The sequence below is a fragment of the Salvia splendens genome, chromosome 18 (genome assembly GCF_004379255.2).
Source record: "Salvia splendens isolate huo1 chromosome 18, SspV2, whole genome shotgun sequence".
Classification (NCBI taxonomy): Eukaryota; Viridiplantae; Streptophyta; class Magnoliopsida; order Lamiales; family Lamiaceae; genus Salvia; species Salvia splendens.
Window position 1 is genome coordinate 21,006,622 of NC_056049.1, and position 23,489 is coordinate 21,030,110.

At 35.1% G+C, this 23,489-nt stretch overlaps 4 protein-coding genes across 8 annotated transcripts; 1 reads left to right on the plus strand and 3 right to left on the minus strand.

Annotated features, from left to right (window-relative positions):
- Positions 1-1,115: 1,115 nt before the first annotated feature.
- On the minus strand, positions 1,116-4,019 carry LOC121777284 (malate dehydrogenase 1, mitochondrial-like). Its single transcript, XM_042174479.1, has 7 exons — positions 3,723-4,019; positions 3,116-3,289; positions 2,822-2,990; positions 2,665-2,726; positions 2,461-2,582; positions 2,095-2,212; positions 1,116-1,800 (listed from the first exon to the last, which is right to left on the minus strand). The coding sequence occupies exons 1-7, from the start codon at positions 3,969-3,971 to the stop codon at positions 1,336-1,338; spliced, it is 1,359 nt and encodes a 452-aa protein (XP_042030413.1). The 5' UTR covers positions 3,972-4,019; the 3' UTR covers positions 1,116-1,335.
- Positions 4,020-9,518: 5,499 nt separating this feature from the next.
- Positions 9,519-15,985, minus strand: LOC121777656 (citrate synthase, mitochondrial-like). 2 transcript variants are annotated; one of them, XM_042174975.1, is made up of 20 exons: positions 15,834-15,985; positions 15,553-15,624; positions 15,246-15,305; positions 14,770-14,811; positions 14,472-14,537; positions 14,303-14,368; positions 14,055-14,168; positions 13,763-13,826; positions 13,435-13,517; positions 12,757-12,806; positions 12,600-12,677; positions 12,311-12,439; positions 12,161-12,203; positions 11,913-11,999; positions 11,377-11,478; positions 10,836-10,943; positions 10,698-10,748; positions 10,153-10,226; positions 9,982-10,033; positions 9,519-9,885 (listed from the first exon to the last, which is right to left on the minus strand). In XM_042174975.1, exons 2-20 carry the CDS (start codon positions 15,601-15,603, stop codon positions 9,793-9,795), a joined length of 1,413 nt encoding a protein of 470 aa, XP_042030909.1. In that variant the 5' UTR covers positions 15,604-15,624; positions 15,834-15,985; the 3' UTR covers positions 9,519-9,792. The 2 variants fall into 2 exon arrangements, with proteins under 2 accessions (XP_042030909.1, XP_042030910.1); XM_042174976.1 differs by having other exon boundaries at positions 15,711-15,924.
- Positions 15,986-16,648: 663 nt separating this feature from the next.
- Positions 16,649-20,242, plus strand: LOC121776367 (GTP 3',8-cyclase, mitochondrial-like). Of its 4 annotated transcripts, none has more exons than XM_042173540.1 (7): positions 16,649-17,014; positions 17,733-18,341; positions 18,519-18,691; positions 18,771-18,957; positions 19,302-19,370; positions 19,476-19,574; positions 20,004-20,242. In XM_042173540.1, the coding sequence occupies exons 1-6, from the start codon at positions 16,955-16,957 to the stop codon at positions 19,557-19,559; spliced, it is 1,182 nt and encodes a 393-aa protein (XP_042029474.1). In that variant the 5' UTR covers positions 16,649-16,954; the 3' UTR covers positions 19,560-19,574; positions 20,004-20,242. The 4 variants fall into 4 exon arrangements, with proteins under 4 accessions (XP_042029474.1, XP_042029473.1, XP_042029476.1 ...); XM_042173539.1 differs by having other exon boundaries at positions 16,650-17,014; positions 19,476-19,597; XM_042173542.1 differs by having other exon boundaries at positions 16,650-17,014; positions 17,741-18,341; positions 19,476-19,597.
- A 481-nt stretch (positions 20,243-20,723) lies between these two features.
- On the minus strand, positions 20,724-21,179 carry LOC121776900 (VQ motif-containing protein 17-like). Its single transcript, XM_042174050.1, has one exon. It carries the CDS (start codon positions 21,177-21,179, stop codon positions 20,724-20,726), a length of 456 nt encoding a protein of 151 aa, XP_042029984.1.
- Between the last annotated feature and the right edge of the window lie 2,310 nt (positions 21,180-23,489).

The following is a 23,489-nucleotide window of genomic DNA, read 5'->3' on the forward strand; positions in this document are numbered from 1 at the left end:
ATAAAAGTATATTAAGAAGTTTAGGCCAAGTATAATCCAAGTTTACAATTATTTAAGTAAATCTTGGGTCATCGCCTCGGTCTTCCTATAAAGCAATAAAGCAATTATCAAAAGACACTTTTGGATAAAATGAATATAATCTAAATCAAATTCATGTTATGTTATGTGTATTAGGTTTTGGATAGTGAATGTTCGTTTCTCAATTATCTTTTTGCCTAACTATGTTTAACAGCGACTTCATCTAATTACTCCGTATTTAAATTGTCCTCTCAAAGATTAACTTTGTAACTAAGCTAATTAAAAAATCTTAGTACTATAACTTTGCTAATTCATTAACCCCTTCAATAAGTTTCTATATATTTCTCAACTAATTTAACATAATCCAGATTGAAAGAAAGGGTCGAACGTAGCTAACCGTTTAAGTTGGATTAAATAATTACAACTTGAGTTTTTATAGTAAAAAAAAATATTTTTCCAAAATTTTGGTTGACTATAGTGTAACCTTAGTCGCTGAATCGTGCAATAGTGAGGTCAGTGAATTAATTAGGAAGTGAAAGACAAAGGAAAAGGTGCAGAGTCCACGCCTAAGTCCTACTTTAATTTGGCAGAAGAGGTCCCCACTAATTTGATAAGCTGTATAGTTAACATCAATGTGAATTAATAATATAGTTTCAACAGCTCTTTGCTCTGGCTATTGGCTAACGTGATGATGAAAAATCAGAATTTGATGTCAAGATTCAATACGTGATGAGAGAGTATTTAACTCAATTAGGTGAATCAGTGTGATTATGCCTATTAATTGATTGATTGTGTATTAAGAGACAAATCAAACGACTTCTTTAATTGTATAATAAGGTGCTTTGTCTGTAATGACGTTTTTAATTAAATTATACAGCTAGGCAGATTGTTACAAACAAAAAACAGTGAGTGATTTTGAGTGAGTGACAAAGGAAGCTCGTCTTATTGGTGCAGGATGCATGTTTCTATAGCAAATTTTGTAGGACTAGATCTGTCGAATAAATAAATAAAATTGAAAATCATAGTTCATTTTCAGGTGTGCATATTCTCTTTCCAGTTACAATGATCACATCCATCAAAAGAAAATGGAAAGGTAATAAAGAAAATGAGCATGCATCATTTCATTTCCTATTTGATAATTGTTTATGTAACATGTAGAGAAACTGAGCAGAATTCTAACAGTTGCTAGTTGACAACAACATCCTGCTTTTATCAAACCCGACTTAAAAACAGCAATGCCCAGCGGATTTATTAGCAATAACGCCAAAAACTCACCTGCAAATCAAATGCAGACCAAACAGGAATTTGTCCGACTGTTTAGGGGCGAAACATCTCATACAAATCATGAAGCCCGTGTACTAAATGGTAGACTGTGGCTATGGCAGTAACCTGGAGGGCGATTGGCCCGAGCTTTGACGAATAATACATGGCTTGGTAGACACTCTCATTGGCCAAACACATTGGTCCCACTTTCAGAGTAAGGAAAGCATAAGATAAAGGGACAGTGGTTAGGATGATAGCGCTTACTCTGTTAGTGATGGAGACTGTGGAGCTTGTCTGAGGCTTATAGATGGGAAGATGGGGAGATAATGGTCGGAAGGTAGGCTTTATAGGTTCATAGACACTGTTGATTTTGGGATTTTTGGAATTGGCGTGCCATTTGACTCCTTTCTCAATTGAGCTTTTCAACTCGGTCTTGAGAGCTTCCAATCCTTGTTTCTCATAATCAGACAGAGGACCGAATCCCAAGACTTCCTCAACACCATTCTTCCCTAGTTTCACCTGTTAATTTGAAGACATAGACTGCCGTTACACCATCACTCAAATGACATGAATGGAGCTAAAGCATTATGTCTATCAATAAACATTATGAATTTATTGCATATGGCTTCTATCAAGTTTATTTCCCTTTTCTTGTTGATCCAAAAATGATAGCCTACAAATATGATCAAAGCTGTGAAGATGATTCTATCTTATCATCAACAATCATTTACATCTCATGAACTGGATTACAAGCCAACAGTGCACATGCAGTGAGAAGAGTTGAAATCATATTTGTACAAAGTTATGTCTCACCTTGGAGGCGAAAAAAGGTAGCTCAGTCACGGTGGACTGCACGAATGAACATTCCACAACATTTGGGACCCCATTAAGACCTTTCAAGCAAGCATCGGCAAATAAGGCCCCTGCATATCTGCACAGTTAACACTTATGTCAGACACTTCATACAATCCCTTACCATCACAAGGTCGAGTTGCAAATTATAAATCCAAACTAAGAAAGCCCACACAAGGTAAGAATATCTCAGTAAAAGCTGTTAAGCTACTAAAGAAATACTGACATCATTCTTTAAACAGACATGCAGATATTGGGTTTGAAGAACTTTGCAACAGTCAAAAAGCTGAGAGTACAAGCAAATTATTCTCAGTCTTTATCACTTACGCCATTGAAAGTGTAGCTGATCCCTTCCCAGCTTTGGCTTCAACAACTTCAGTCCCACCATCTTGTGTTCTCTTAGTAAGGGCAGTAATTTCATCAGCTGACAGATTTGCTGAAGGTGTGGCCTATAAAACAGTGAGTTTTGGTCTTGAATAAACAACAATTGCAAGAATGAAATGGGAAAATAGATTTTTGAAAGTGCAGTACTTGTGAAAACAAGGGGAGAATAGTAATTCCAGCATGCCCACCAATAACAGGTACGTCGACATCTGTCAATAGGGTGTGTTTTAGGCATTGGACAAATATAAATACATATCAAATTACTATGAAGAAGCATTGTACAGGACAAGAAATATAATGATACCAGAAGCATTGACATTGGCCTTGCCAGCATAGAATGTTCTGGCTCTAACAACATCGAGAGTTGTTACACCAAAGAGTCTCCTCTCATCATATACTCCCTTGGACTTGAAGACTTCGGCAGCAATTGGTACAGTCGAATTCACGGGGTTGCTGATCATATTGACCAGAGCCTGAAGTTTGAAAGCGAACACACAAGTCATTTTACAATCAAACACCCAATAATAGCATAGAACTCGCAAAAGACCAAAATAATATTTTCACAAATGACTATGCAAAGAGAGATAGGACATGTTACATTGGGGCAATATTTGGCAATTGCCTCACAAAGAGATTTGACAATGCCGGCATTGATCTCGAAGAGGTCATCACGGGTCATGCCAGGCTTTCTTGGTACACCAGCTGGAATAATGACCAAATCTGAACCCTCCAAAGCTGCCCCTAGCTGATCCTCGCCCGCATATCCTTTCACCTTTACATATAAAAAGCAATGACAGAAGATATGATCAACAATTCTACTAATGCAGTAAAAAAAGGAAGAAGAAATGTCAGAAATGAAGAACGCAAGGTATCTATAATTCACACTAGTATGTAAGATATCCTCCTCATGATAATTGGAAAATGAATATTAAGATAAAAATTTAACACATGATTTTGAATTTTAATTTCTATTCGAAAAATCAACTATCTACTTATTAAGGAAAAATTAGAAGTAATAATCTACAGAAAAAGAGCATAACCTAATTCAGTAGCTAATACAATTGAGATTCAAATTTAGCTGCAAATTAACAGACCAAACAACACAGAATCGACTACATATCTAAAACCCCCAAAAGAGAATTGCTTCAAAACCTAAACAAAGCGAACGCGAACAATTATACGAAGAGAAATCGAAGGAGCAGAACCTCGGATCTGGTATTGACGTGGCTAACGTCAGCGGCTACACCAGGCGTTCCGGCGATATCATAGAGCGAGAGGTGCGAAACCATCGGATTCAGCTTCATTAGAAGAGATAGCGGCTGTCCGATCCCGCCGGCGGCGCCCAAAACCGCTACCTTCCGCTGCTGCCCAGGCGGCGAAGCGAAGGCACGGATCGACATGTACGACGCTGCCGCGCTCCTCCGCAGAGCCGATCTCAACAAGGCGGCCGTCATCGTTAATTTTGGAATTGACAGTGGGTTCTGATATATGGTAGGGTGTAAATATTTTGGTAGATATAAAACCTCTCATTCTATTATTTTAATTACTACTAATCTAATTTCACTTTACTGTTTAATAAAATAATTACATTAATTCATTCACGATTAAGTCTTTGAATCCACATTCTTTCATGTAGAACTGGTAATTGGAGGAACGAGTGTTTAGGAAAATGAGATTTTTTTATCCATATTGCCTCAAAATTCTGATTGATAAAATGATAACACAAAGTTTGGAACGTGAAGAATGGATCCATAAAAACGGTTTTTCATTTGGGTATTACCCACTGTTCTTTTTTACAATAAAGTGATACAGTTTTATATTTTAATACAGCCACTAATTTGTAACACTTTAATAAGCAACTTAAAGTTATCGTTTTTTTCCATTTTGGGACCCACAAAAATTAATCACCTTCAATTTTTTTATAATTTTCTCAAACAAGTCACATTTCTCTCCCAACAATATTCAAACTACTTATTCTTTCTATTTAGTGCACATAAATATGAATTACAAAAGTGAACCTTTTCGACATGGTCCATTAAAACAGTTCAAATATCTTCAATTTGTACTCCAATTAATGTTCTATTGAGAAAGATCTTCACAAATTATATATTGTCAAAGACACTTTACTACAATAACATAACAACAAATCCACCACTTGAATCGTCCATTTTTGGCTCTTTCATTTTCCTACAACTAGAATTCATTCGCATAATACAAAAAACTTAAAAGCATATAGTAGTAATAATATTTTGGTGGAAATACTACTCTAAAAATGTTTTTAAATTTGTATGTAGATTCCAATTATAAACAACCCCACTTAATTATTTGCAATTTTGTTTCATCTCTTCTTTGCCACGCACATTGATTATGTATAATTAATACCAAGGGAGTATATATGTATTTATTTCAAGTTTAATCATAAATAAGTCTCAAAAATTACAAATATTGTATTTCGTTTTATTTTTAAATAATAAACACGCCAACTGCTCAGTGTATTTGCACTTTGCAGTTCCAATAGGAGTATATATACTAGTATTTAAAATTAATTGATCATGAATAGGCCAGATTAAATTTTTTGCACGGTGGGTCATGCTCTATTGCTCTAACATACATATGATTATATGAAGAAAGTTCTGAACCTTTTGACCTTTTGAACCTTTTCGAATGACCTTCTCCTTTTCATCAATATACACTCGCAGCTTCGCAGAAATCAAATAAATCATCACATTTGAAATTTCCCACACCTTCAACAACACAAAAACTCTGACAATGAAATGTTACATTGTTGACAAAGGAGTTATCCTATATCCAATATATAGAAGGTTGAGTTATTTAAGAAATACTAGTAAATAGGGAATTATTATTAATTATCTTTAAAATAAAGTGTTATTAGCAATAAGCCTAATATTATGCAATTTTTTTCTAATGTTGGTATATACTTTTATACTCTCTCAATCCCCAAATAATAGTCTTTTTTTTCTTCCATTTTTATCATTCCCACAAATTGAATCCACTTTCATTTTTGATAAGTTTTTATACAAATTCATAATATTATACAACAACTCAGAAGTTTGTGGAAAAATTAATATTTAAAAAAGTTACATGAAATTAGGGCTAATTGTCAACCCTACCTCATTGCCCAAGACTTACCAAATATTTGAGAAGATATTATAGGAAAACATTGTAATCGATAGAGTAAATAACCTCCTAGAAATAGAGTTATTCTCTACCTAATTTACATTGTAACAACCCATATATTAAGGGGGAGATATCAACCTATCAAATAACAACAATCATTAAACTCAATTATCTCTTCTTTACTTCCAATACTAATAACCCTACAATAGAAAACAGCAAAATCAGTCTATTAACTCTCAAAAATGAACCTTTTGAACCTTTTCTAAAAGACCACTTTACTCTCCATTCTCAATACATCCCATCCCATCCCATCCCCACTTCCTTAAATGTTGAATTCCTTACACAATATGAGGGAACATCATTTTAAGTCTATGAACTTTGTCAAAGTATCATTTTAGGTCCGTGAACTTTGAAAATCTTATTTTAGGTCCGTGAACTTTGAGTTAGTTTCATTTTAGGTCCTTTTTACTATTTCCAAGTTTTTTGGACGAAAATACCCTCAATACCTTAAAATATATATATTTTTAATAAATTTATCATATACTCATATTTTTTTATAAATATCTTTACAATATATTTTTGTCAAATTTTCTAAATATAATTTGACCTTAAATATTATCACTTAATTTTGTGACATGCAAGTAAAATTGCTTCTTCAATTTTTTATATTAATTTTTTTAAAATCGAATAAATAACTTTTCTCTAATAATAAAAAATTGAATAAAGATCTTTTCTTGCATGTCACAAAATTAAATTATAATATTGAAGGTCAAATTATATTTAGAAAATTTGTCAAAAATATATTGTAAATATATTTATAAAAAGATCTTTATTCAATTTTTTTATTATTAAAGAAAAGTACTTTATTCAATTTTTAAAAAAATTAATATAAAAAATTGAAGAAGCAATTTTACTTGCATGTCACAAAATTAAGTGATAATATTTAAGGTCAAATTATATTTAGAAAATTTGATAAAAATATATTGTAAAGATATTTATAAAAAAATATGAGTATATGATAAATTTATTAAAAATATATATATTTTAAGGTATTGAGGGTATTTTCGTCCAAAAAAACTTGGAAATAGTAAAAAGGACCTAAAATGATACTAACTCAAAGTTCACGGACCTAAAATAAGATTTTCAAAGTTTACGGACTAAAATGATACTTTGGCAAAGTTCATGGACCTAAAATGATGTTCCCTCTTAAAAATAAAATAAACTGTATCATATTGTAACTTTCCAAATCAACAGTAGTATAAATAGAATAGAAAGATGATAATCTCAAAAAACTCACACAACTAATCTTCCCTTTCTCCATCTCTCTCTAACACACGCATAATGCCGCGAAACGCAGTAAACACCACACCAACAACGACGTCGTTCAGAATCCTTTCCGCCTTCTACGTCTCCATCTCCGGCCAATTCGCCGCCGCATTTCTCGCCGCACAATGCTACATCTCCGATCACCCCAGCCCGCACTCCAGCGAGCTCACCACCTCCGCAATCCTCACTCTCCAAGCCTTCCTCCAGCTCAAATACCAGTGGATTCACGATCCCAGCCAGTCCCCATTCGCCACGCATCCAATCGCAATGCGCGTCGCCGTCGCCACCTCCGCCCTGCACTACCTCGCATGCTCCGCTGCGCTCAGTTTCCCCCCTCTCCACCGCCTCGCGCACCATCTGATCGTCTCCTCCGGCTACGCTGCGGTCGCGGCTCTGTTGTCGATTTTCCTCCCAGATTCCGCCGCCCTATGCGTCTACGTTGTTTTCGGATTGCTCTCGGCCGCTGAATTGCTGCTTTGGATGCGCCGGAAACTGATCGAGGAGGAGGAGGATGAAGCAGAGGTTTGGATTCGGAGATGGCGGATTCGGATTCGCAGTTTCTTCAACAATTTGTATGGAGATTTTGGGGATTTTGTAGGGCAGAGGATAAGGAGATTGCCAGTTTGAAATGAAGAAATGAACGCAAACGATTTTTGGCATTGGAGTTAGCATGCTTCTGTATTCTTATTATGCATAGACATTAGTGTACTGTTACGGTGATATGTACTCTCTATAAATTTGTGAGACATTTTCATTAAAATATTAAAATGATGGGGACAAAATCCAATATTTGTTCGCAATTGAAACTACAAAATTAGAAATACAACTATCACACATATCGGTGTTAAGGGAGAACTAAAACACTAATCGTTCACCGTTGACCAAAATTAACTGACGGAAAAGTATATCTGAAACCAAAAAAATGACTTTTGGACCAATGCTCCAACTAATAGGAAAAAAATTCTAACCCCTCCAATGTTCCAACCAAGTATGTTGAAGAAGATTTATCAATTTTATTGTTATTATCTTTTACTCCAATTTGTTAGAGATTGATATACCTTTAATTGGTTTTCATCTTATGTAAACTACTATAAATATCACCTTGATATTAGATAGGGATGTTATCTTCATTTTTTAATTGGTTTTCATCTTATGTAAATTCCTATAAATATCACCTTGGTATTAGATAAGGATATAGTTTTAGGAGATGATCACTTTTGGACGGAGAAATATACGGCCTCGTAAGAGGATTAGTTCTTTGTTTTCCTGTTCTTATAAACTTTTCCTTGTATAGAGCGTGATACATACGGCACTCGTTGGTCACGGCGAGTTCGTTGTCCGGCCACCACTCCGAGCCGTTTGAGCTCTCAATGAAAGCACCAATTGATACATACCAAACATGAGAACTCATCCCAAAAGACTAGCATGTAAGGAGAGAGGACCCATTTAGTCTATATACCCCACATCAGTTGTTCTCACAACCGATGTGGGAATTGAGTCCGTAACAGAGTGTTAACCTAATTCTTCTAGTTCCTTTGTCGGCCAATACTTGGCGCAAGTTGACACAAGTTTTAAATTTTTTTTCTTCTGTGAATGTAAATTCTACTTTTATATACTCCCCCTGTCCCATAGAAATGTGAGTGGATGAGATGATACGAGAATTAAGACAAAATTGGTAAAGTAAGAGATAAGAGGAGAATAGTATAGTAAAGTAAGAGAGAGGAGAAAAATTGTAGTTAAAGTAGAGTTAGTGGATAGTAGGACCTACATTATTAAATTGATATAACTTTCCGAAAATGGAATGCACATATTTTTGTGGGACAAACGAAAATGAAAAATGCACATGTTTTTATGGGACGGAGGGAGTACTAATTTTGAGATAAAATGCAAGAGAGATGAGTTAGTAGAATATGAGGTCATTACCAAAAGTTGTACTCCCTCCGTCCCTCTGTAGTAGATGCGTTTCATTTTGAGCACTCGTCTTGAAAAAATTATAATAAATAGCTAAAATGTAAAAAGTAAAGTAAAAAAGAAAATAATATACAAGAGTCTTCTCTATATAATTTTTTCTCTTATTTTACATTTTTTCCATTTTAATTATTTATTATCATTTTTTTCAAAACGAGTGCTCAAAATGAAACGCCTCTACTACAGATGAACGGAGGGAGTAAAATGTAAACGTAAAAAGTATTAGAAAACAGATCGAAAAGAAAACTTGTTACAAGTAATGACGGGCAGAATGGTTATTATTGTTTGGTGGTTTTCTTTTGTGGTATATTCTCTAATGCGTTCTCTATAGTTAAGTTTCGAGCAGCCGCTTTGGTGGTTTTCTCTGCGTGAAAACCCACCCCTCTTCACTCCAAGGCATGACACCCGTCCCGCAAGTTGCCCTCCAACGCATTCCACCCCTGCCGTCAAATGATGACCACCCACCCTGTCGCGGATGCTCTTAGCATTGCTAGATCTGACGTACAAATTGGAATGAAATAGAGCATAGCTCTATAGTTTTCAAATCGGAGATGAAGAGAGGAAAAGAATAAAAATAAAAATAAAAATTTACCAAGACTGCCCCATTCAACATCGGCTGTAAATTCGTCAAATAGTAAACAGATGTTCACAACGCATGAATAATTGCCATAATAGTGCATTCAACACTTGGGATTTGGGAACATAATTGAAAAATAATGCAATCATGAGATTCAACTCAATGCCAACCTTCATTTTATCCCCAGAATTGCTTTTTCTCCAGCAATGATTGTTTACGTATTTATTACCATGCCATGCCTTCTATGTTAAGGATAAAATCAAAGCTCAAGCAGCTTTCTTACAATGCTTTTCGAGCCATTCCATCGTAACACTCTTTGGCCTCTCCAGTGGCAGTCCAAGAGCTCGGTCCCATATTAACTGAAGCGACAAGTAAAGGCAGGCACAAGGAAAGAAATTTCAGGAAATAATATTATTAGGAAACTAGAAACAGAGGAGCTAAGCACGGTTGACAACCTGAGCGCAAATGCCAATAGCTCTTGAAACGCCAAAAAGAACAGTGTAGTATCTATAAGCGTCAATGAGAAAATTGTCAATAACAGCACAGCATGCAAATTAGTATTCCCTGGGGAGAATGAATAATGAAATAAGCAGATTAAACTAGCACTAGAAAAAATTGAAATGTACCTTGCTTCTGTTAAACCATAATAATTGAGCAATACTCCACTGTGGGCATCTACATTAGGCCATGGGTTCTTCACCTGCAAAAGTCAGATGCCAGAAATAACCTACATCAGGACATAGATATGCAAAATGACAAAAGAACAACATATATTTGACATAACATACAAGTATACATTTTGAAAGAGACAACATGCAGAAAATATTTTAAAATTGCCATATGTAGCTATGTCTTATGCATGAGTCATGACGAATTAAGCCCCCTCCCCATCCCCAATATGCGTGTGTGCGAGTAGGGGGAAAAGTGAAAAAGAAAAGTAAGGGTTTTACTTAAGACAGTAACAGAGCTCACAGGCAAGAAGCCATTATTCACTCGTACCTACTTTCCAACAGTGATAACTTCATTATTTGTTAAATCCTATTATCCTATACAATAAATATTGAAATCTAACAATTTTTAAAGAAAGTAAAATAAGTTTTAACAACTAAACAGTGAAGAAATCTCATGTAAACTGCTAAGCAGCTTTTACTTGTGAGACAAAGTCCCATACCTTTCCAAGTTCCAATAGTATTGGGGGCACTACCTCATAAAGATTTGAAACCTGCAACAGATATATCAGATTACAGTTAATACCAGAGTGTGAATAGTGTGAATATTATACTCTATATATCAAGGCTAAAGCGGTTACTAGTTTAAACAGTGGATCCTCTGGCAAGTGCTTGAGAGCAAATTCTCTCTGGCATGTGTATCTTGGATCAGTCTTGCGCAAAACTCCATGTCCAAATCCAGGAACAACCTATAGTATAGTACACGTAAAAAATGAGAAGGTAAACACTGAAGAAGTCAAATCAAGATGGAAATTATAACAGAATAACCACGAGAACAAAAATGACTAAGATGCTTTTCGATGTCAGAATGTAACGATAAATAACAAGAGCAAGAGGGGTTTCTTAAACTGCAGAGTGGGTGCTATATTAATGGGCAGAAGAAGAAAGAACATAATTTCTGCATATTAACTGGAAAAAAGGCACAAGACTGCTAGAGTAAGGTCACTGCATTTGAACTCAAGCACCCACAGCAACTACAGCTAGTAATTTGTAAGAGTATCAATCTAGTGAACATGATACTTATATGTTGACCATGACCGATGACGCAAAATTAACACAAAATGGTTTCTTATAGTCATAGGGGAGGAGACAACAAATTACAATGATACAGATAGAAACTACCTTGCCGCTGTTCAATGTTTTCCAGACATACTTTTTCAAATCTTCTTTGCTAACATTTTCCCCACATTCTCCTACCACCGATTTAATCCATAGCAAGACTTCCTGTATAGACCACAAAGTGAAGAAGAAAGTAAGGAACATCAAATATGGTTACCTTGGAGATACTGTTGCTGGTTATTGGCCATGGTACTCTTTTGTGTTATGTTATCATTAATAAAATAATTTTTATGTGCAATTAAACCGTGAATGATGATAACATGAGCTCCTCTCTTTTAGAACAAGGAGCAGGCTTTAAGTTGTACAAGCAAAAGGAAGAACCCAAGAGTGGAAGTAGGGGTAACTAACCATCTTTGGGGCGAAACATAGGGTAATATTGTTTATAAGTCCATAGGTTTAAAGCCAAATAGTTTTAGATGAAAAAATCGTGTCCGTGTAAAGATCAATTCCTTAATCAAACATGAGTCTAAGTGATCAGAACAAATAGATTATGCATGTTGGCATTGAGACAAGGACATCGAATCAACACATTTTAGCACCTGATTAGCCAAGCCATGAAGTGGACCAGCTAGACCATTTAACGCAGCAGCAAATGAGAGATAAGGATCAGAAAGGGCACTAGCAACCTGTGCAAGTACAATGGGCAGCTATTAGAGCAATATAAGTACACTACTAGAGATTCTACATATGCCAGAATGTCAGGAGAGTTATGCTGTAAAAGCCCATAAAGGCATCTTAGTAGATGAAATGATAAAAAATAAAGAAAAGAAAGCATAATGTCACTTACCAGATGACCTGTATGGGCACTGACATTCCCACCTTCATGGTCACTGCATGAAGTAAAATGCAAATTACACAATAGAACAATATTTTATTTGATCTGATCATGTTATTTAGTATGTACACCGATACATTATAATGAGAAAAATCATAATACCTATGGATGGTCACATAAAGCCTCATTAGCTCTTGCATGGCAGGATCATCAAAACCCAGCATATGCGCGAAATTCCCTCCGTAATCTAAAGAGTCATGCATTGGTATAACTTTCCCATTCTTGTACATCCTTCACAAGTTCAAAAAAATTGTTACAAATATACTTAAACATAATATTGTTTTTTACAGAATGAATAATTGGTGTAAATCATTTTACAGAATGCAACACTGATGTAATTAGTTTGAAAGATTAAACAAAAGAACCCCAATAAATATTCAATCCAACCAACCTGCGGTAGACATATGAAGCTACAATCGGAAGTTGGGCAATCAAACTAAGGGAGTCTTCAAATGTTGGTTCCCAGTACCTGTCAAGGACTAACTGTGATGTTTTGAATAGGAAATAGTTTGATTCTATTAGAAAGTAAAGCCTCCTCATGAACTCACTTAGACTTATGGATCCCTTTCTCATATGCCTTCTGGAATTCACTTTGGACCTTGAGCAAAGAAAACAAAGTATTTTTCAGTTGATATCTCCATGCATAAGAAAACAATGGAGAACATAAATCTATTTCCCTATTTGGGTACATTTGGACAAATCATAACAAATTTTAGTATACAACTCAAAGCATAATGCAGACTAAGAAACTATTGCTGAAGACAATGCATACCCACTAAGGTTAGCATCTGTGCACAGAACATACATAGAAACAGACATTAGAAATTTTCCGATCCCTTTGATTTTACATGCATAAGATTTCTTCCCTTATATCCATTTCTACCATATTGATTTTTCCTGTGTATCCTTCTTATATTAAAATAAGTTCAAGGTCACCCTTTCAGATTCAAAAGTTTGAAGATAAACAAATTTCAGCTTGAAAACGCTACTTATGAAAATACTGCAGTATTCATCACCAGGCACCAGTTACGAAATTTTTAGTATGTATGTACCCCATTTCACAATATAAATATCACAACATCAGGATAAGTTTACATAAAACTTAGAGCATAAAAATACACGCATTGATTGCATGGGAGATAACTATTAACATGACCAGCTTAAAAACTAGGTTTCCTGATTCAATTCGATAAAAAAAATAGTAATTCATCGTTGCATATTTCCACCTGAAGAGCCATAACACCAGTCACAAATTGAGTCATTGGATGAGCATCAATAGGTAGGGCATCAATAGTTTTATAAACATGATCTGCAATAAAAAAAAAAAGAATGTATAAAAATGAGCTTGCTGACAAAGTTGTAACAAAGGCATGGTAACTTTCACATTGTATTAGATAACTGTTGAGGTTTCGATTGCAAAAGTATTATAAGTTACACACGTGAAAGAAGAAGTTGCAACAATTGGATACAGATGAACAAGTTGCGAACTGGTTTGTCATTTGCTAATAGGTAACTAGCTAATAAGTTGATAATAAATTTGAGAGTTGGGATGACCTGGGACAGTAGCACGATTTCTTAGTTCCTTAGATAATGAATTGACTTGCTCTTTTGTTGGCACCTAACCCAGGCAGGGAAAGAAAACAGGATTAGATTTTTCAAAATAAATCAAAGCACGAATGAAGTGAATACACGCGAGTGCATATGACAAAAGTAAACAAAAGAACAAATTTTGATATAGAATATAAAATATTCAGGTAAACTTGTTTATACTTGAAGACTGAATGCAACTATATTTGATGATGGGAAGAGGTACATGGTGGGGTATAAGAAAATGTTAGCAACCTACTTTTCCTGTTAAAAGGAGCCAAAGGAGACCTTCAGGTAACGGTTCTCCTCCAGACTTGGCCGCAGGTAACAAATTCTGACATTCAGGAATAGACAAGCCCCTGAAGCGAATTCCCTAAAACAAGTTAAGTGCACGATAAGGTAAATCTCAGTAGCAATTGATTGCATAAAACAGAATTTACAATTTTACAGTCTACATGCAAGGTGTACTGAGGAGTTGCAGATATTCAATTGATAAATGGGATGTACCTCTTCTGGATCAAGTAATGAAGTCTCCCACAGTAGTCCTGTCATTCCTCTCATACCACCAAGTACCTTTTGACAATGAACAAACAAATCCAGCATTAATTGAAAAATCAATTTTCCTGGAAGCATGAGCTGAATTTATGGAAAGCAGAAAAACAAGAACGACATGTACCATATCAACAGTAATGTTTCCCAGCTGAACTTTACCATGTTCTGATCTAAGCTTCTTTAGGCGTTCCTGGGACAAAAGTAAAATAAGTGAGTATCCAAAGAATGAAAATTGGATATGTCAGAGATGAGAGAACAAAAATCCTTTTTGTGTCAACGCTTCAATCAATTTATCTCGATTAATGAACAAAGTAAGAAAATCCACATATCTTCACCCCCCCCCCTCTCCAGCTCAGTATGACTAAACCCACAAAGCAAAGCATGAATACTACTACTAATCTCAGCCCATATGGCAAAATTACCTGTTGTTCTGGAATCAATTCCTTCAGCTGGGAACGTAGGTCCTACAGAAAAGCCAAAGGTACGTGACCACATACAAAAATCAGCTTAGGTTTAAGAAGAATGAACAAAGGCAACGCAAACAGAATAAATAAACTTATAAATGTTAACCGAAAATTGCAATTGGGAAAAGTAAGTGAAAATGCAATGGCCTGTAGATTTATAAAAACCCAACCGTTTTCCCATGCTATAAGTATAATTTACTTGTACTTATCTCTTTCCCTATCAATTATTTAGTTTCACATGATCTTCACAATGTGCAAACAAATATTCAAATTAAAAATCTACTGCAATGCTTCAAAGCTGTTACTTCTAATCTTCAATCTTCAGATGATGACTACAGCAATGTATCAACATAATATACCAAACCATATCCAATCCAAACACTCATTGATCAAATGAAATCTATAAAATAATAAGAAGCAAAGATGCTTACTACCTCAGAGGATGTCTGGACTTGGAACCAGCGGACAGAATTGCGGAGGCCTGGCTGTTGGACCTGGTTGATGCAAACACTTCAAGTTTTAAGAAAATTTAAAGGCACGCACAAACAAGAAAATCAGTCTACAAACATAACCGAATAGGAGATCAATCTTCTAGCACAGAATTCTGGTCATACTGATTTCCCTAAAACCTTTATTGCATGTGAACTTACATGAAATCAATTTCAGTTGCGGTTTCTAAACCAATGTAATTAGGTGGTGAAGGGGCAAGCAAACAAATCGAGAACTACTACAATTACTCACAGCGCGCGACCGCAGCTTCGTCAACAGAGAAGCGCCCTTATGAAACACCATTGCTCCGGAATAACCAAATTACTGCAAAAAGCGATCCATTCAAAGCATATCAAGCAATTCAACTAGGACTACTAATAGGAATGTAGCCTAAAATACGAAAACATTACATTTCCAGAGATTTTTCAACTTAGTGCAGCAGATCAACCAAACATCGAGTGCGAAAAAGTAGAGAAAGTGTCTAATTGGCAGAAAAAACAGCGAAATGAACGGAATCAGCTTAGAATAATAACCTTAGGTGAGAGAGAATTTGGGGGCTCAGAGAAAAAGAGTAGATGTTCGCGGAAAAGCTTGCGCTGCGGAGAGATGAATGAATCAACGGCTTGCTGTTGACGACTTTAGAATTTACAATTATAAATTTAGATTTTAGAATAAGAAAATTATCGACGAAATCAATTTTTATACGGATCTCGTATTAAAATAAATCAATTAACCAAATTTGACTAATCCACTGAAATTAATTGACGAAAAAGCAAATTTGTAAATAGCGCCTATTAAACTGAATTACTGCATTAGTAAAAGTAACCTAAAAACTGGATTTTAAAATCGATATTAACGAATAAACTAAAGGAAGCTTAAGATGTGGAAATGAGCACGACTCTGCTGTAAGAGCATCCACGACTCTGATGTGGAAATGAGTAAGAGAACACATTCTGTCGCGTTACTAGGACTTCCCAACCCACTACCACACATCACTAGGACATCGCACTGCATAATAGTGGACAAGCACTAAGACTAGTCGACGCTCTAGCCAATAAAATAAATTGAAAAATACGATTAATTCATTGCTAGTGTTTATCAAATATATAAAAAATGAAGCGCAATGAGTTGTAAATATTGAGTATAAATAAAAAAAAAGTAAAAAATAAAAAAATAAAAAAATGGGACGTCCTACCTCTTGTCCGTCGTCTGCCCACAATAGCGAACGAGCGCACGGACAAGGAGGCGGACGTCCGTCACCCGCTCGCCGCCCACAATGGTGAACTAGCACACGGACTAGCTGCTAGTCCACATGCTAGTCCTTTATTTTGGATGCTCTCACTAACGACAAAAGCAGAAGCAGTTTTGGCTTTTGACTGTGTGCACTCGTCACAGATCTTCTCGTTCGTGGCAGTTGTTCGATGGATTCGTCGCTCCATACAAAAATCTCATCTGTTGAATTAGGAATATGCCTGCCGCCGCCTTCATTTTCCCTTTTCAACTCGTTTACCTACTTATTGCACCTTTTCCTTCACTCCAGCTTATCTGTGTCCTCTCTGTTTGGTGACCCTACGTTTATATTCATCGATTCCGGTTTCTGATTCTTACTTTCCCCAATAAGAACGATTGTTCAAGCGTTAATTTTGCTCTCGGCATGCGCTGCTGCATATCCAAGATTGTTAAATGGCATTCCAGTTTGAGGAATTTTAGCTCTGTAAGCTCCTTGTGTTTGGTTTGATAAAATCGCCTTTTGTTTCTTCTATTGGTATTTATGTGAATTTTGGATCCCCTGCTAGAATTGAACTCGGAAAACTGATTTATTTTGGGATTTTGCTTTTTAACTCAATCAAATTGTGTATTTTGTAAAGTTTCCGTTTTTTGAAATATTGTTTGCCATGACTCAATCGATGTAGGCATTGTTCCATTGTTGTATTAAGATACTACCTCAATATTTGCTAATCCTTTTTACTTTATATCGAAGCTTGATTAAGCTGTGTTCTACTTTTCCTGGTGAAATATTGCTTTATCAGCATCGAAGGCTACACTATGAATCAAATCGGTGAAAAGAAGTAGTCCATTTGAACTAGCTGGTTTTGAATGATAAGGTGTTCACATGTTTTACTGTAGCTCTCTCTGGTATCAATTCATCTTTGTGTACATTGTCAAATGTCAATGTATTAAAGCACCAAGATCACCTTAAGCTTTCCACTGCGAGCTTAAAAGAGGAGTATGTATATATTCTGAATTTTCTGTGATTTGAATGCAAAGAGTTTTAATTGATTTTCTTTTTCTGTTTTTTACTAATGTGCTAATGCTATTAAGTTTACACACATCATGGCTAGCTGTTTCCGTTGTAGTTTCCTATTTTACCGCATTTCCAGTAACCAAGTGCTGGACTATTGTTTTCTACTAGTGATCAAATTTCATTTCAGGTGAACAGTACTGTCATATCTCACATTTCGCAAAATAGCAGTGATGGACCAACTTCAACAAGTCAAATTAATGATGAAACCGTTTCAAAGATGTATGGTACTTCATGTGAAAAGTTTCCAGCAGATGAACCTGTTTCCAACATGCTTGTTGATTCGTTCGGGAGGAAACATACTTATTTGAGAATCTCATTAACCGAACGATGTAATTTGCGATGCCAATACTGTATGCCTGCTGAAGGTGCAGAGCTAACTGCCAGCCCTCAACTTCTTTCGCAGAATGAGATTGTTCGCCTAGCAAATTTATTTGTCAGTTCAGGTGTCAATAAAATTCGTCTGACTGGTGGGGAGCCCACGGTTAGGAAGGACATTGATGATATTTGCCTACAGCTTTCAAAGTTGAAAGGGCTCAAAACACTTGCTATGACCACTAACGGAATCACACTAGCGAAGAAACTTCCAAGATTAAAGGAATGTGGGCTTAGTCTGCTAAACATAAGCTTAGACACGTTGGTTCCAGCAAAGTTTGAATTTATGACTCGGCGGAGAGGACATGACAGAGTGTTGAACTCCATCGATGCTGCTATAGAGTTGGGATATAGTCCTGTCAAAGTATGTTTTATTGTTATGGCTGTTTAATTTATCATCTATTTGAGAGATAAATATGGAATCATGAATTGGAACCCATGACTTTCTTTCCACTTCCATATTCTCTTATTTCTTATCTTTTCTCCTTCTGGAAGACGGGGCAGTAAATATGTGTTAATGTGCTTTATACCTTTCTGTCAGGTAAACTGTGTTGTAATGCGCGGTTTCAATTATGATGAAATATGTGATTTTGTTGAATTGACGCGTGAAAAGCCAATAAACGTAAGGTTTATTGAGTTCATGCCTTTCGATGGGAATGTCTGGAATTCTAAGAAACTAGTACCTTACTCTGAGATGATGGATATTTTGGTAAGGTAGAAATCTACATACCTCTATTTATATAGCTTTCAGATTTGTTGTTACATATATCAGCGGTTACAAATTTCTAAACAGGTCAGGCAAAGAACTCCAGAGAATTCAGGATCACCCCACCGAGACAGCCAAGAATTTCAGGATTGATGGGCATCAGGGTACAGTTTCTTTCATCACATCAATGACTGAGCATTTTTGTGCTGGTTGCAACAGACTGAGACTTTTAGCTGATGGGAACTTTAAAGTTTGCCTCTTTGGTCCGTCAGAGGTAAAACGTTGCCTCGCTCATCATCCATTGACAATCTATTAAATGGCACTAGTAGCTTCATCCTATGCTTATTGCCCATATAAGTGCATATGATTAAGGGTTCATTACTTTTGATGGGAATTTCTAGTCTTACTGCAATTATTAGTGATTTTTTTTGTCACAATGCCAGGCACAGCTAGATTATTGTTTCAGGGTAAGTATTATTATCTTCAGTTAACCCACTAACTCCACTCTTAAATACAGTCGAGTGAGCAGATAGATTTTGTCAATACTCTTAATTCCATGCTTCTCGATATGGTAAAAATAACATTTGTTTCTCATGCTCATGAGGTTGTTCCTTTCAGGTTAGCTTGAGGGACCCCATGCGCCATGGTGCTGATGATAGTGAACTTGAGGAGATTATAGGAGCAGCGGTAGCCCTTTTTGTCCAATTTCTATCTAGTTTTCACAATTACATCCAGTTTTGTGTTACTGTACACTTTTAATCTCATATTCCAAACATTTATTCCGCGTACCAGGTAAAAAGAAAGAAAGCAGCACATGCTGGGATGTTCGACCTTGCGAAGACTCCAAACAGACCAATGATACATATTGGCGGCTAGAAATCATCATGACATGTGCGTAATTCTGTATGTTACTTGTAAGTGCTCCTTTTCGAGGCCAACTTCATTTTCATGTGGATTAGCTGCTTGGTATTTCAATCTACTCATAATGTTCAGTTTCCATAGTTGTAAATTGCGTGGTTTAGGTTTAAACTCGTTGAACATTGCCAAGTATGCTTGTAAGACATCGCCACAATGATTCCACAGATCAAAGGAGTATAAAACTCATTAAATTTTTATGTCACCCTTTTGGTTCTGTTTGAATTTTATAATCGAAGGCAAGCTATCGACTGTGCTTCTTTCTCGTGAATTTATCTTGAATCAATACTATCTCAATTGTTTGATTCTGTTCATCTGTTGATTGGCATGCATGCGCAATGACACATCTATGTGTAATCCTTCTGGAAAATATTCCCTCATGATTTTATATTTCTTCTATTTCAGCCTTCAGTCTAACTTGCTCGCTGGAAACTGCGTGGAGAAATTACATCTCCCCTCGAAGTTCGACCACCCACTGAAGAACAAGATGCGTATACCGTATACAAGAGATCTCTGTAGAAAGACATGGTTAATTTTGATATAAATTAGTACATTATAGTTACTGCAAAAGTTTCTATAAAAATTATTTTCCTGTTTCATGTATTCTGGATAGTAATTTCCAATTTTCTCTACATTTCTTGTAAGTTCATATGATCTTGTATCAATTTTCTCCACATTTCATGTTATTCAATCTATACTGTATTAAGTAAATCAGCAAAGCTGAATGCATGTATCAAAAGAGGAATTTCCTCTTCAATCAATCAGTTCATTACACCTAAACTACAACACCCTAACTAATAGAAAGAATATCACCACAATGAATAGGCCAAACAGAGGATGAACAGAATCAGTTTCTGCTCAATCCTTATATCTACTATATGATGGAATCCCATTCCCCCAACACCTCCTCACCACGAGTCTCGTGGCGGATATCATCCTCTCGTTGCTCTATCTATGATTCAATAATCAGCAACTGAGAACAACGAAGATGTCGATTGACAAGTAAACTTCTCAGCGACACCAAACAGCAAAACTAGTTTGCTTCATCTCCTAACCAAGCACAAAAGCCAGACACCAATCTGCAACCAGAAAATCCAAAACAAATCCACGCCCTCCTTCCACCAACTAGCACAGAGGCATCTCCCCAAATACATTGATCTGAGAAGACCTGAAAGAAAACAGAGTGGGGGACTCATTCATGTCATGAAAGAATCCATCGATATCTTCCAGAAAACTCGAGAACAAGCTATGATCCTCTGCATCGTATATCTCTTCAACCTCGACCTTCATTCTCCGAGCCTCTTGTAGCACCGGTGCCTCCTCTATTTTGATGCAGCAAGGCAGCAACACAGACGATGCGTTGTTACCCTTCTTATTTCTGCTTTGTTTCCTTTCCACGGGCTTGCCAGTAAGCCTCTGGACAAGCTGCTGGAAATCCTCAGCAGTCGTCGTTATGATCTCTGGTTCGACTATGTGAATTATGCGTATCTTTGGCTTTAGTTTGGAAATCGAGCGAGAATAGTCATGGACTGCCGCCAACTTAGGCCGAGCTAAAGCTGCTTCCAATGAGTTAGCCTTCATGTTTTTGTTTTATTATGTTGAAGATTGAGTTCTTGAAAATGTATATAGTATATATAGTTACAACACTACAATTAGACTTTGATAAAAGAATTCCAACTTGTGAAAGAAATAAAGTGTTTGGCCATTGGAAGCATTGATCCGATGGTGTACTTACTCGTACACATACTATCAAGTAACCCCAAAATGCCAGTAGTATTATTTTTTCTTTACTTCTTTAATTAGTATATTCCATCAACTTGCATCCCACAAATGGATATTGCTGTCTTACTATGATTATATAAATTGCAATTTTTTCTTAGTCATGTTAATTTAATTAGTCAACGTTCGTTAATCACATAAGTTTATCAGCTGTCTTGTCATCAACTAGACACTATATTTTTATCATCTTAGGACCACACACGATAGGGTAACGAATTTCAGTTTTCCTAGTGCTGAGATATTGAGTTGTCCCACATAAAAAATGTAATAAAAATTGATCAACTTCAAATCCAATGAACCACTCATTCTATTATGAATCTGTTTTGGGATGAAACATCGATAAGGTTCGTATCAAGTACGCCTCAATGAATGAGAGCATAGCTCGTATAGTCGGAGAGCTATATTTCGGAGAATTACATGGAGTTGAATTTGGATAGGTTGACTTTGTGGAATAGATGGTGTCTTTCTTTATGTTTTCACTCAAAGAAAGAGAGGTTAGAGTTATATATATTTACAAGTTGATGGAGAATGTGTGTGATCCAAGTAAGCTTATTCTCTAATTGCTAAAGTTAATCCTAATCATTGACTTTTTGTTGATTATTTTGGATTGGGACAAAAATAATCAGAAGGTTGTGGTTTTAAGATGATGAGAAGGTCGTCGTTGACACGTTCTTCTGATTTCTCCAATAGGGGAACATGAATTATTTGGTTGTGTAGAGACATGAGATGGAACGTTCACATTTATACAGTACATCATAATTTATATCCTGAGGCTATGTAATAAAAAAAAGGAACATATTTTTTTTAGTACATCACAAATAAGTAAATTTGGTCCATAACATTATATAATATCTTTTAAAGTCCATCAACTATAAGTTAATATCAATTCAATTATTTTTTAGCTATTTCAAATATTTTCATGATCAAAGTACCCTTAAGGCCAATAAGAGCAGTTCAATCTATTTACCCTCTCATTTTCTTTAAAGTATGTAATTTGGGATAGTTGATGTACCAAAAAAGATGTTCCCTCTAATTTTAATTTCATAATAAAAATATCTTAATGATATTAATATTCTATTACTATTAATTATTTACGTTTAGTTTTACTTATTTGTAATATTTTAAATCGTTGTACTATATTTAATATTAATAGTGAAATAACTTAGATATAAATATATGTAAACGTTATACTTATACAATATTTGTATATAAAAGTAGTTCAATTTATTAGATGGAATATTAAATTTTCAATCTTAAAGCTATACATAGAATATGTTATTTTTAAGTGCAATACAAAATTGATGATTAAAAATAAATTAAAATTTATTAACATACATAGAATCTTAAATAATTCAAAGAGCTAAGTTTTATTTTATCTACTCTTATGTAGTAATTATAGTCTAAAAAATTAGTTGAAATTGCGAATAATCAATTTAATAAAAAAGATAATGACATTCTTAGTTGAATATATGATTAATTTAAATCTATGATTGTTTAATTAATAAAAAATCAATAGTTGCTATCAATTATTTAATATCACAATGTCGCGTCTTAATATTATCATTAGGTCATTTACAACATCATGAAAATTGTTCATAGTTCTCATATCTATTCCCTTGACTATTCGTGAATCATATTTTTTCTACTTTATTAAATTTTTATTTCAATGTAGTATATATTATATATTATGATTAACTTAAATTTTCAGTTTAATAAAATTACGAGATTCATTATAATAAAATATTTATCATAGTTTTATCTAAATAATTGAGAATGTAACCATATAAAAGTATTAACTAGCACTAGAAAGTAATATAATAATATTCAAATAAGGTATGGTATATATTAATAATAATAGTATAACATCTATTAAACTTAATCCCAAATAAATTAGAAGACAGAAAAAAGTGGATGAATAAATAGATTGAATAGCCTTTCATCGCCTTAAGGGTATTTTGATCATGAAAATATTGGAAATAGTCAAAAAGTAGTTGAACTGATATTAACTTATAGTTAATGAATCTCAAAAGATATTACTATGAAATGTTACGGTCCAAATTTGCTCATTTAGGATAGTTGGTGTATTAAAAAGGATGTTCCCTTAAAAAAAAT

What these genes read in the sequence shown, in the direction of transcription:
- LOC121777284 (XM_042174479.1), bottom strand. Translation starts at nt 3,971, where the DNA reads ATGACGGCCGCCTTGTTGAGATCGGCTCTGCGGAGGAGCGCGGCAGCG. An exon ending in ACGTCAATACCAGATCCGAG is followed by an intron (nt 3,290 to 3,722) that starts GTTCTGCTCCTT and finishes TTATATGTAAAG; the next exon opens with GTGAAAGGATATGCGGGCGA. An exon ending in GGCCAATGTCAATGCTTCTG is followed by an intron (nt 2,727 to 2,821) that starts GTATCATTATAT and finishes CCCTATTGACAG; the next exon opens with ATGTCGACGTACCTGTTATT.
- LOC121777656 (XM_042174975.1), bottom strand. Translation starts at nt 15,603, where the DNA reads ATGGTGTTTCATAAGGGCGCTTCTCTGTTGACGAAGCTGCGGTCGCGC. An exon ending in CATTACTTGATCCAGAAGAG is followed by an intron (nt 14,169 to 14,302) that starts GTACATCCCATT and finishes AACTTGTTTTAG; the next exon opens with GGAATTCGCTTCAGGGGCTT. An exon ending in CTGGTGTTATGGCTCTTCAG is followed by an intron (nt 12,807 to 13,434) that starts GTGGAAATATGC and finishes TCTTTGCTCAAG; the next exon opens with GTCCAAAGTGAATTCCAGAA.
- LOC121776367 (XM_042173540.1), top strand. Translation starts at nt 16,955, where the DNA reads ATGCGCTGCTGCATATCCAAGATTGTTAAATGGCATTCCAGTTTGAGG. An exon ending in GTTTGAGGAATTTTAGCTCT is followed by an intron (nt 17,015 to 17,732) that starts GTAAGCTCCTTG and finishes ATTTCATTTCAG; the next exon opens with GTGAACAGTACTGTCATATC. An exon ending in GCCTCTTTGGTCCGTCAGAG is followed by an intron (nt 18,958 to 19,301) that starts GTAAAACGTTGC and finishes TGTTCCTTTCAG; the next exon opens with GTTAGCTTGAGGGACCCCAT.
- LOC121776900 (XM_042174050.1), bottom strand. Translation starts at nt 21,179, where the DNA reads ATGAAGGCTAACTCATTGGAAGCAGCTTTAGCTCGGCCTAAGTTGGCG.